The 13,259-nt window shown below is 36.8% G+C and overlaps 1 protein-coding gene across 4 annotated transcripts in view; it reads left to right on the top strand.

The window, feature by feature from the left end:
* LOC141513383 (interferon-inducible protein AIM2-like) overlaps window positions 1-5,828 on the top strand; it is a 68,387-nt gene extending 62,559 nt beyond the window's left edge. For all 4 annotated transcript variants that reach the window (XM_074223133.1, XM_074223130.1, XM_074223131.1 and 1 more), the window contains 2 exons: window positions 636-824; window positions 5,439-5,828. In XM_074223133.1, coding sequence (XP_074079234.1) covers window positions 636-824; window positions 5,439-5,462 — 213 coding nt within the window. In that variant the 3' untranslated portion in view covers window positions 5,463-5,828. The remainder of the gene's footprint in view (window positions 1-635; window positions 825-5,438) is intronic.
* Window positions 5,829-13,259: the final 7,431 nt, after the last annotated feature.

The following is a 13,259-nucleotide window of genomic DNA, read 5'->3' as shown; positions in this document are numbered from 1 at the left end:
AAGACCTGGTGCGTTGTAGATCTTTAATTATTTTGAGATCACTAACATACTTTATTTCATTTGATACTCATAACAACTCATAGCAATTAGGACTATTATCATTTTACAGAAAAAGAAACTGAGACTTTAAAAAGTTAAGTGACTTGTACAAGGCAGTGAATATTTGTAATTGAATAAAACAGAATGAAGTGATTACTAAATACTTGTTAGAAAGAAATTCTGCCTGCCTCAGAATAGGACCTGTATTGCTTTACAAATATCATATATTGGGAATCTGTTGCTTCAGTGATCAGAAGACTTGAAGAAATGTCAAGAAATTGGAGAAAATCTTGAGAAGACTGACTCCTTAGGAAGTCAGGCAAAAAACAACCTGGATGGGGAAGGGGAGGTAAATGGGGGTGGGAGTGGGGGTGAGGGAGATGGGGGAAATTAGGGATAGACTTGACTAATTAAGCAAAAAAATGGAACTGAGCAACTCTAACATGTATTTTAAAGTGAACAAAACTGAACACCACATCTACATTTTATACCTAAAATAATCTATGTAATTCCCCTCCCATCCCTTATCCACACAGTGCATGCTGATATAATAATGATGATATTAAGAAGGAGGAAATGTTGATTGTGTTTTGCAGAAAACTGAGAGTGAGAAATGTACGTTCTTTGAAGTGAAGGATAACACAGGAAAAATTGAAGTGGTGGCATTTGGCAAATGGGCCAAAATAAAATGTGATAAAGGAGACAAACTTCAGCTCACCTGTTTTGAGTATAAATGCTATAAGGGTACAATGCAACTGAAATCTGTAGCTCATAGTTTCATCCAGGTAAGAACTATGTGGAAGAACATCTACTTTCTAACAGAGCAAGAAATGAATTTGCTCTGAAAAAATTAAACTGGTGTTATTAGCTAATCTAACCAGCAGATGGAGGCCTATTCCAAGCAATGTCTCACCACCAGACACTAGCACTGTCCCACATCCTACTGTAGTAAGACATTTACTGTTGGAGAAATCCTGTTCACATTTTCAGAGGTTGTGGAGGCAATGATGTAATCTCTCTCTCTCTCTCTCTCTCTCTCTCTCTCTCTCTCTCTCTCTCTCTCACATACACACACACACACACACACACACACACACACACACATTGTTCTTCATGTATGCCCTTCATTCCTATAATTAACAATGACACTAAGCTATGAATTTAGAGTGATTAAATATGAACTAATAAGACATATAGAAATGTCACTCAGATAAATTGTATACGATCTGAAGTGAGGGAAAATAGGTTCAAATCCCAGCTGTGCTCATTAATACTTGTTGTGACCTTCAGGCAGGTCATTTGACTTCTCTAGGTCTTGTGGCTTCCTCATTTATGAAATGATAGTTGAGAGGCATCATATTACAATGGAAAGAGCACTGACAGTATAGAAAACCTGGGTTCATATTCTGCCTCTGATTCTTAGGACTTATGTGACCTTGAAATAATTACTTTGACAAGATCTTTCCCAAGAAAACCTTAAACCCCCATCCATGTCATTTATTTCTGACCTCTTTGGTCCAGGGACATCTCCTGATTTCTGACTTCTCCAGTGCTCAGGAAGATATTCCAAAACCAGATCTACCTTAAACTACCAGTGCTTAACTCCTAATCAGACTCCACAGGATATATACCTTCTCCTACTTCTGTTTTTGTAAGGTCAGCTTCATAGTTCTCTCACAGGACATGAAATCAAACCATTACCTGCCACAAAGGTGAACCTCAAGGAAAGGCATTAAACAGTATAATCACCTTCCTAGTTCACCAGAACACTCTCTAGTCAGTAATGCAGTGGACTCATTCTTCAATGATTCCTCACTTCCTCATATTCTCTCCAATTCCTATAATTCTGTTGTACAAACCTCTTTCACTATCCTAACTACCCACTCCCTGATTCCCATATCCCTCAATTTAGTCCCACTATGACTTCAAAGCTATCCCTTCCACTGTGCATGGAATATATATTTTATAATTTAAAAACTAGTTTTCACCTAGAACTTTTTTTCTTTTTCTCTCCATTTTCTGAGACATGCTTACTTCATATGGATGCTAAATCCCTGGCTAACTTTTCCAGTCCCGGTAGACCTTTCGCTCATTTCCCCTGACTCAGTAGTCATCTCCTTACTTCCCAATACCCCTCCCACACTATTCCCCTACCAGCAGCACTTAATAACCTCTCTGTATCTGCAATCCAAATTTATTACCAGATCATGATTTTAGTAACTTTTATTTACTAACCCTCAGAATATTTTATTTCCTTAATGAAGGTAACTGGATTATGGTTAATTTACCTACATCATCTTCCCTCATAGTGGGGGAGGGGGAAGGGAGAGAGAGAGAGAGAGAGAGAGAGAGAGAGAGAGAGAGAGAGAGAGCTCAAGTGTCATAAATTTCTAGTTACTCAATATACTCAGTTTCCATGACTTCCCTCCACTCTACCTCAATTATACACAGAGATAGTCATAATTTTCATCTGGTTTTGTTCTACTTCTATATTGATAAACTCCAAAATTCCTTCATCTATCCCTAATATTTTTCTCATTTCTCTCTGCCTTATGACTTTTAACCCTGATCTCACTGTACTTTCTAATCCCTTCACCCTTCAGTTCTTTCCCAAGTCATTATTCCTTCTTAGATATTCTATCCACTTCTATGCTATTAACTTCTCTCTACTATTTTGACTCCTTAATGAATCCAGTCTCCACTATCCTCAACATATGAATCCATTATCCTTTGCCTTATTAGTGGCAATGATTAACCAGTCTTAAACATTGGATTATTCCCATAACTTGCCCCCTTTGGTCTCATTCATGCGCTGCCGAAAATCATGAAATTATACAAATAACTCATATTACAAATTTATTTTAGATAATCTCTAGTGGGTCTTCACTACAACAAGGTAATTCTTTTTAAGTTTTCTCATATAATTTCACTATATTTTTCACCATATCAACTAGGCTAAAACTTTTAATTCCTTCTTAAGCCACCCTTGGCACTCCCCTCTACCCCCACCTTCTCAGCCAAGAACTTTCCCTAATTCTTCACCAAACAAATTGAAACAATTCACTAAGAGTTCCCTCTTCTCTCTTCCTCATCGCAAATCAAACAGCCCCCATAACTATTTCCTTTTTTCTTTCCTGTCTCACAAGAGGCCACTCTTCTTCTTGCCAAAGGTGAACACCTCTGCTTGCACAGTTGTCTACACCATCCCATCTTCTTTACAAAATTAACACTCCATCATTCTCATTCTGCCCCTAATCTTAAACCTCTATCTACTTAGCTAATTCTCTGGTGCCTCTAAGCAAAACTTAAAAAAAAACCTTTCACTTAATTCCACTACTTATTACTGTATATCTCTTCTCTTCTTCATAGCTAAATTCTTTGAAGAAGTCACTCTCTCCCTGCCTCCACTTCCTTTCCTCTCATTCAATAATAAGCATTCTGAAATCTGACCTTCTAGTTTATAACTAAAAATAAACAAAACCTCCTTATAATCCTACTGAATAAATATCTAATATAATTTCTTTCAGAAATTATTATGATACCCTGCAAAGGAAAGAAACATAAACTCATTCAGTAAATATTATTCAATAAAAGCTACAAAATGAAATTGCTCTCTCTCTCTAGTTAAAAATGACCTCCTGATTGCCAAATCTAATAACCTTATCTCTATACAGAGAATTATAAGAGCTAGTCTCCTGAGCTCAAGTTTTAACTTACCAATTGCCTCTTTGGTTTCATACTAGATATTCTTTAGACATTTCAAACAACATATCCAAAACAGAACTCATCTTTTCTCTAATACTTACCTTTCTCCTCATCTTCCTTATTACTTTTGAGGGCACCAACATTCTTCCTGGCACTAGACTCACAATCTACGTCATACTTGACTCCTCATTTATACTCACCCTACATATCCAAGCTGTCACTAAGTTTTGTTTCTACCAAGCTTTACAACAATTCTAGTATATTGACTCCTTCTTTCTGACTTCCTGGTCCCCTGAACCATATCAATATATCCTAATAATTTCAACAGTCTCCCCACATTAAATCTCTCCTTGTTCTAATCCATCTGTCTCACAATGGCAGAGCAATTTTCCTAATATGAGTGTTAGTGTTGCCTTCCCCACACTCAATAAAATTTAGTGACCCCTTAATACTCCCAAGATCAAAAAGAATTCTCTATTTAATTTTAATTTCTTTACAACCAGGTCCATTCTACCTTTCTAGTCTTCTTACATTTTCTTATACAATCTAACAACATGGACCTTCTTGCTGCTTTTCACATGGGACATTGCATTTCTTGGTTTTGTTCCCTTATACTGGCTATCCTCCACATCTGGAATAGTCTTCCTGTAAGACTCATCACAAATGCCACTTTTTTCAGGAATCTTTTCCCATTTTTCCCCCCTCACCCCCATACATGCCTCCCTCTGAAATTACCTTCCAATTACACTGTATATGTTAGATGTACAATTTTTGCATGTCATCTGTCCTATTAGAATATACTTTTGCCTTTCTTCATTGGCATAATGCCTTGCATCTAATAAGCACTGATTGAGTAACTGATTGACCTTTCTTGGGCCTCAATTTTCTCAACTTCTAAAGTGGGAGAGAGTTAAAGAAGTTGAAATTTGAGGTTTTTTCCTAGCTCTGTATCTTTGATACAAAGAACATTTAAGAGCCTTTCCAGCTATAAATCTGAACATGGGATGGCATTGGCTAGACCTACCCCAGTGCTTATGACAATGAGTTTCTGATTTCTCTTCCTTTTTATCTTTAGTGATTCGATTAAGAGCTTTTCCCTTAACATCTCAGCATTAGCGTACCAACTCTCCCTATTCTCCAGTCAAGTCCTCTCATTCTCTTTAAGGGAATTTCTCTCTGGGGGTATCAGTTCTAAGGAGCAGAGTACATTATTCCAGGTCTCCTACCTGGGAAGAGTGACAAAAGGGTGGATAAGATATTCAAGCAGACCAAGTAAAGAATATCATTTTAAAAAGCACAAGAAGGGAAAGGAGGACCTTAGTCTTATGTGTATCCCAAACTATGAATTTAGATTTGGAAAGGATCTTAGAGGTCAACTAATACAACCCCATCATTTTATGGATAAAGAACTGGAGAAGTTAGTAGTCTTGTCAAAGGCCTTTCAGATACAAAGTCAGATTATAAATACAACATTCTGGGGCATCTAGGTGGTGTAGTGGATAACGCACCAGCCTTGGAGTCAGGAGAACCTGGGTTCAAATCCAGTCTCAGACACTTAATAATTACCTAGCTGTGTGGCCTTGGGCAAGCCACTTAACCCCATTTGCCTTGAAAAAAACCCACAATATTCTGATTCAAAAATCTGGCAGTTTTGATACTTACCAAACGGATGGGTTTCTCTTTCTTCCCTACAGGTCATCAAGGCTAAGAAAAATTAGAAAGGCAGATCAAGAAAAATCAATTTGACAGTCTTTGAACTACCTCCTTCCAGACAACTGCACCTATGGGATAATATCAGTGATACCACTGATGCAAACACAATGGTTCAATAAATAGCAATCTGCGAAGCATGGGGCAAGGCCCCACTTTGATTCTGCCTCCAGCACTTAATTAGTTGTGTGACCTTGGAAAAGTTATATCACTTTCACTATTTTTTCAATGAACAAACATTTATCTTCTCTACTCCCACCTTTCCCCTCACCTCTGTGTTAAGAAGGAAAAATAGAAAAACAAAACCCTTGTCACAAATATGCATACTCAAACAAAATAAATTTATCCTTTCCAAAGTGTATGTTTTATTCTGTATCTTGAGTCCATCATTTCTCTATCAAGAAGTGGGCCTCATCCCTCATCTTGAGTATAATGAAACTGTAGTTCTGCACATTAATCAGTTATCAAATCTATCAAAGCCATTGATTCTCTCTTAGTTCTGTCCACTTCATTTTGCTTCAGTTCATACCAGTCTTCTCAGTTTTCTCAGAAATTGTTCCTTTTGTCATAGCACAATCACTATAAGCTCCAAGTAGATTTTTACAGATATAAAAGGTCCCATCATGAACAAATTAGGGGAACAAGAAAGAATTTACATTTCAAATCTATGAAAAGGAGAAACATTTGTGACCAGACTAGGGAGAATGTGGATCACAGGAGATAAAATGAACAATTTTGATTGTAGCAGATTTTTTAAATTTTCAAATATCATTTTTCTTATCTGAAATGGGGAGGAAGGAGTCTTCTCCAAGCAGGTGTCTCATCAATCTCTTCTCTAAACTTCACAATAACAATAATAGCAATACAATTGATTAGAGAGGTACTGTTAAGTCTTGCTGTCCATATTTTATAGATGAGTAAACAGAGACACATATCACAAAAGTTGCTGTGAGGAAACTACTTTAGAAGTTGTAAAGCTGTAGAGATATTTTGCCTATAGTGACTCTTTTTTTTTGTAATGCAATGGGATTAAGTGGCTTGCCCAAGGCCACACAGCTAGGCAATTATTAAATGTCTGAGACTGGATTTGAACTCAAGTACTCCTGACTCCAGGGCCAGTGCTCTATCCACTATACCACCTAGCTGTCCCAACAATAGTGACTCTTATCCCGGTACCAACAGCTCTTCATCCTCTACTCATTCTCCAGGCTCCATGTTTCAGATTCTGTACAAAAGTCCAGAAGAGTACCCTCAGGTGATCCCACTTGCAAGATGGCACAAGAAGAGCAATGATCCATTTGGGAAACCTGCAATCAGGCAAAGGACTTAGAATCATAGAGTTAGCACTAAAAACGACTTCAGTAGTCATCTAATCACTTTTCAGAAAAAGACCTGCTGAAAGTCATAGAGTGGCATAGCAGGTATCTCAGTCTTGGATTAAGTCAGTGATGAATTTATTATTTATCAAGGGTCAGGCACTGTGCTTGTAGTTTTATAAATAGTTCATATGATCCTCATAGCAACCTTGAGAGATAGGTGCTATAACTATCCTCGTTTTACAGTTAAAGAAATGAGGCAGAGAGAAGTGAAATTACTTGCCTAAGATCACACAGTTAGTTTGGGATTAGATTTGAACTCATGTCTTCTGACTTCAGACCCAGAACTTTATTTACTGTGCCATCACACCACCTCACTGTCAGTGAAGATAGACAGTGGCAAGGTAGTGGGGTCAGACTTCCTATATCAATATCATTTGGAAGATTCAAATTCCTGAATTCTTGCTCCAGATTTGAGTATGTGTTTTGCATTGCAACTACTCCTAGTAGTATATCAATAAATGTCTTGAATGTTGGAAAAGAATGCAGAAGAGAGTTGGGAATTAAGAACAGGATTTCAGATGAAACAGTTATTCTCACTTGAAGTGAGAAAGTACTAAAGTAGTTTGGGTTAGTAGACTTTTTCTTTAGTATAAGAAAATCTTCCAGGCAACCTAAAAAAGCATAAATTCTATGTTCATAGCAATTTAAGATTTATAGGATACCTTTCTTCTGACAATCCCATGAATTAAAAGACTGTTTCCAAGGCTGGTGTCTCTTCCACCAACTACTCTCAGTCACCACTATTTTAAAAAGGAAAAATAAACCACCCGATATAATGGGAACACTGTCACTATTTTTGGTGGAACATAATGAAGTGACCTTTGATTTTTATCCACTTTTAAAAGGAAATCAATAGCAGAAGAAAAAGCATATCTACAATGAGTTGAATTAGGGATACTCAGTAGACATGTTTAGACCCCATTTTGAGAATCACTGATTGTTTTAAGCTCCATGGAGAGGATTGTACATTTGGACCACTAGTCCAAAGCTTTTGACCTGAATCAGACCTCTTTGGTCTTAGTTGTCCCTAACTAAAGGCTCCTAGGACTTTCATCATCCCAAATTCATGAGCTCAAAGAAATTCAGAGTGAGAAAGAAGCAAAGATATCGCCAAATCCTATATATACCTGAATAGAAATCTTCTCTGCCACATCCCAGGCAAGTAATTCATTACTTTCCACTTGAAGATTTCAAATGAAGAGTTGTTTTGAACAACACTTTAAGGGAAGTTCCCCCACTCCCTTATATCAAGCTAAAATATACCTTTCTACAACTTCTACCCATTGTTTCTACTTCAACTGAGGTCATGAAGAGTAAGTCTGATCCCTCCTTCCCAATATATTCTTTCAATTTCTTGAAGACAGCTATCATGGCCTCTTTAAGTCTTACCATCTATTGTTTTATAAACCAGTCTTCATATTGCATAGTCTCCAGTCCCCTCACAAACATGCTCACCCTCTTCTTCAAATTCTTGAGCTTATCAATGTCCTGAAAAGAATACTGCCCCAAACAGAAAACAAGGTGAATTGTTTGGTCAGATCAGGACAAAGTATGACAAAACTATCACCTTCCTTATTCTGGGCATGGTGCCCCTCTTAATACAGCTTAAAAGCAAATTTGATATTTGGCTGCTATCCTCCCTGCTCTAAGTTCCAAGGCCTCTTCCCATCTGTCCTGCCTACCATAAGTACAACACCTATATAAATAGCCATAATAAAATTATTGAATGAAAAATGCTTTAGAGAAATACAAAATAAAGGGTCAATCAAAATTCAAGGTGGGGTGAGAGTGGAGTGGGGAGGAGAAGAGATGGAGACCAGTACTGGCCAGGGTAAAGAAGACAATGGCATCTGAACTGGGTCTTTTTTAGATAGATGTATGGTTAAGAATTCCATCCCCCCTCTTGATTTCTTTGTCCATTCTGCCAAAACTTCCTTATATATTCCTCATTCAGAAAGCCTTTCAAACCCACTCAGGGGATTAGGAGGAGGGTGAATTATAACCTCTTGTTATTCACAAATCACCATTTGACTATCACTTTTCCCTAGGATATTAATAGATAGATAGATTCCATAGATAATAATGCTTTAACATTCACAAAATGCTTTCCCTACAACCCATTGAGTTAGAGAATACAGATATTATACTCATTTTATAAGATAAAGAAACTAATGGTTTGAGAGTTTAAATGACTTACCCATAATACACAATGTTACCTGATAAGTTTGATGTATTTGATTCAAATGAAATATTTCTAAAAGGCCTAAAATGGCATAATCCAGTCGACTCTATATAAATGTTTATTCTCATCCTCCTTCTCTGCTTGACTCAGAAAATTGTAGTACATGTCTGAATCAAGTTTTGAATCCAGGTCTCCTTCTAAGAGACTTTGTTATGCTGTGCCATAGCACTCTATCATATGGGAAAATGAAAAATAAGATTAGAAAAACAAGAAGTAACAATAAAATTTGAAATGCCTGTGTGAATATTTACATGTGGGATTTATGAATTAAATTAGTTTATTGAGTCAGCTAAAAGAGAACAGAATCTATCAGACAGATAGATATAGAGCTATAGAGATAGAGATAGAGATAGTCATTCTAAAGGAGAACAGAATTTATCATATATATACAATATGTGTGTATATATAATATACATATTATATATATATACATATATATATATATATATATATATAATATATATATATATATATATATAGCTAAGGCTATAGCTATAGCTATAGCTATAGATATCCATTGGTGCTAGAATTTAGCAAAAGGATCACTGAAAATTAGTTAGGTGTGAAGGTAGGAGATAAGTACAGGAAATCATAAGAACAGCCCTCATTCCCAAAGCCCCTTCTTCAAAACAGCCCTTTAAACAAAATAAGTAGTGACTCCATTTGACAGATGAGGAAACTGAGGTTATTCAATCATTCAGTCATTGAATATATATTATAAGTAAGGCACAATGTTGTGGAATGAGGATACAAATTCAAAAATGAAGACTATCCTCCCCTCAAGGAGCTTATGAAGTAATGAGAATGGAATGCTGGGGTAGAAGGGAAGGTTCCCAGTATCCAGTAAATGATGGAGAAGTCCAAAGAGGTACACTTACATGGAAAATGAAGAAATGACTTACCTTAAATGGAGGTTGTGGGAGGAGTTCTTTGTTCTGCTCTCCATTAAGAGGGACCCTAGTGGCTGTGATATAATTTGCTTTGGGATAAAATGTATTCATTTAGTTACCTGTTTCTCTTTTACTTTACTTTTACTTCTACTTAATGCCTTCCTTAAAAAATGACTTATTTATAAGTTTAGGTTTATAAAACATTTTATGCACAACAATTCTATAATGTACATAATACAAGAACAATCATCTCTATTTAGAAATGAGGGAATTGAGACTCAGAACCAAAATGACTTGACCATCATTACAGAGCAAGAGTTAGTTATCAAAGTCAAGACTCAAACCCAAGTCTCCTAATTCCAAAATCAGCATTCTTGTTTTATACAACACAATGATAAGCATGATTATGGAACAGGACTGAACATGCAAAGAGGAATTAAGATCATATTAGAAGAATAATGTTGGGTCTTAAAGGGCAGAGTCTCAGGACTAATGATGAAAAATGGAGTCTTGTTTTGTTACTCAGTTATTTCAGTCATGTTCAATTTTTCTTGTTGCCATTTGGGATTTTGTTGGCAAATATATTTGAGAAGCTTGCCATTTCTTTCTCCATTTTGCATTTCCCTTTTACAAATGAGGAAACTGAGGAAAGCAGGATTAAGTGACTAGCTCAAGGGCATATAGCTATTAAGTATCTAAGGCTATATTTGAACTTCAGAAAATGATTCCTTCTGACTCCAGGCCCATCCCTCTATCAACTGTGACACCTAGCTACCTGAAAAGGGGTATAGCAAAATCTTCAAATATCATCTTGAGTTGGAAAATAGTCCAGGTTAGACTAAAAGGGGAAGGGAGAGAATAAGTATGACTGATTGGAGATTGTGGGTGAGAGGAGAAAGGAAATAAAAGTCAAAAGATAATTCCCCTTGCCACAAAGTATACTAAAGCAGGGGTTCTTAATCTTAGGACCATGAACTTGATTTTTAAATTTTTAAATTTTTATTTCTTTTCATAATTCAAAAAGTAATACTTTGTATTTTATGTTATGAATTTCAACACTTTATTCTGAGAAATGGTCCACAGACTTTACCTGAATATCAGAAGGATCTATCATACACATATACACACACACAACACACACACACACACACACACACATATACACCAGTAAAAATTCCTGGACTAAAGTTAGGACTTACTTTGGGCTTCAATGTCCTCATTTCTAGAAGGAGGAGGATGGATTATCAATGATTTAGAATGAACTCACTTTTAGCTATGACATTCTAAGGGTCCATAATAAGACTGAGCAAAAAGGATATTCAAGAATGAAGATGTTGCTGAATGGATGCTTGGATATAGTAGGACATAACTGCTGGGGACAGTTATGGAGGCAGGGGATTGGTAGAGTGTGATTTGAGTTTAGGAGAGGGCTAAGAAGTAGTGGCAAAGTAGGAGTACAGCTTTTATAAGGACTATTCCATGATCTAGATTCTGTGTCATAGGCATCTTTGGCTATCTGATGACCCTTTCTCAGAATAATGTTTTTAAATAAACAAAATAAAAATATATAGGATTACAAAGGAAACTTATTGAAAATCAAATCGTCAAAATATATTTTTGAACAAGTTCATTGATCCCAAGTTAAGAAACTCCTGAACTAAATTATGAAGAGGAGATGAGTCCTCAGAAATAAGGAGCTATAAAACTGGCAACAAGTTGCTATGGTAAGGAATGATATGAAGATGGAGGTATAGGCTATTAAAAGATAAGATGAAGGCAGGCTGAGAAGGATATTGTTGTGTATGAGTGTGTTTGTTTTTGTGGTGTGAACTCTGAGCTATGGAGGATGAGACTCTACTGTCACTCAAGGGAACTCCATATACTGTAGTCAGTACAATGAAAACTATTGCCTTTTCTGCAATGAGTCTCATTAGTCCATTTGGATTATCCATAGCAAATGTGTAATCCCAGGTTGGTTTAGCCCCTCAGCTGCCAAGTATGTATCTAGGCCACCTCTCTGCACCATCCGTGGGTGTGTATTCAGGGAATGCAAACTCATCTCAATATTAGCCTAAGCAAAACATAATTAGGGAGAGAAATCTCTGAGGGGAGGGGAAGAAATCATGCAATACATTCTCAAAACAAATAAAACTGATTTGGGATTATCTGCTATTTGTCTTATTCCTAACACTGTTCCCTTCCATGGGTTGTAGATTGCGGGGGGGGGGGGGGGAGGAAATCACCTGGGCTGTCTTAACTAAACTTTGCATATCCCTAATCACTTGACACAGTCCTCTGAATACTGTAGATACTTACTGTATGTTATGTATGCATGTATGTATGTATGCATTAATGTTAGTGATTTCTTGGGGAGTGGCTACCTTAGGCTTGGGGCTGAATTAGGGCCACAGCTGGCTGTACTTCTGGTCAAAAAAACTACAGAAACCAAGTTTTGGCCTCCTGCCTCCACTCACCTCCCAAGGCTTTGGTCTCTTGTCTAATGCAGTTCTCCCAGAACTCCTCTCTTCCTTTTCTAAATCAGAATATCTCCTTGTCTAAGAAGCCTACATCCTTTTATTTTTCAAGAGATGACTGCTCAGTGATCCTTGCATCAAAGTCTGAGAAAACAACCTTGTTCACAGCTCTGAGTCAAAGGAAGCAGCAGAGTAGCCATCTGTCCTCATTCTTCATTTGCTATTCATGGTTCTCAAGATCACAAGTATAGTAAATAAAAACACTTGGTCATCATCACTCTGTGAGATATCTTAGACATTTGACTTCTCTCCCAGAAGTCCTTTACCCTTTAGACCATTTCTAGGCACTTTCACAAGGACCATGTGGCCATCATTATCATGTCCTCAGGTCACTATATATTCACTCCCAAATAAATTCCACATAAGATATTCAAACCTTAAGTAAAAACTTCTATATCTCAGCAGTAGTTTATGTGGACTCCCAACTCTCTACCTGGAGGGTTCTCTAAAGGTAGACAAAATAATCTGTACCACCAATGTTGTTGGGAGACAATAGTTCTAGTGAGTCTCCTATGGTATGAGAATACAGATTACAGATGGCATGTTGGCTCTTCTACTTTTTGAATGTATCTAAAATTGAGATTTTAGTATATATAAGGCTTGGAAATTTGGGACTGGAGAGAGAAGATACAGGCAGACACATAGTATATTCCTTAACTCTTTAGGAGACTATAGTCAGAAATGTTATAGAGAGAGGCAAGATAAGCAGCTGCTTAGGGGATAGAACATGGCAAGGTCTAAGAGACCCTTTTAAATAATA

The sequence above is a fragment of the Macrotis lagotis genome, chromosome 2 (assembly GCF_037893015.1).
Source record: "Macrotis lagotis isolate mMagLag1 chromosome 2, bilby.v1.9.chrom.fasta, whole genome shotgun sequence".
NCBI classification, from domain to species: domain Eukaryota; kingdom Metazoa; phylum Chordata; class Mammalia; order Peramelemorphia; family Peramelidae; genus Macrotis; species Macrotis lagotis.
The sequence above is the reverse complement of the archived record's forward strand: the minus strand, read 5'-3'. Positions and strand labels throughout refer to the sequence as shown.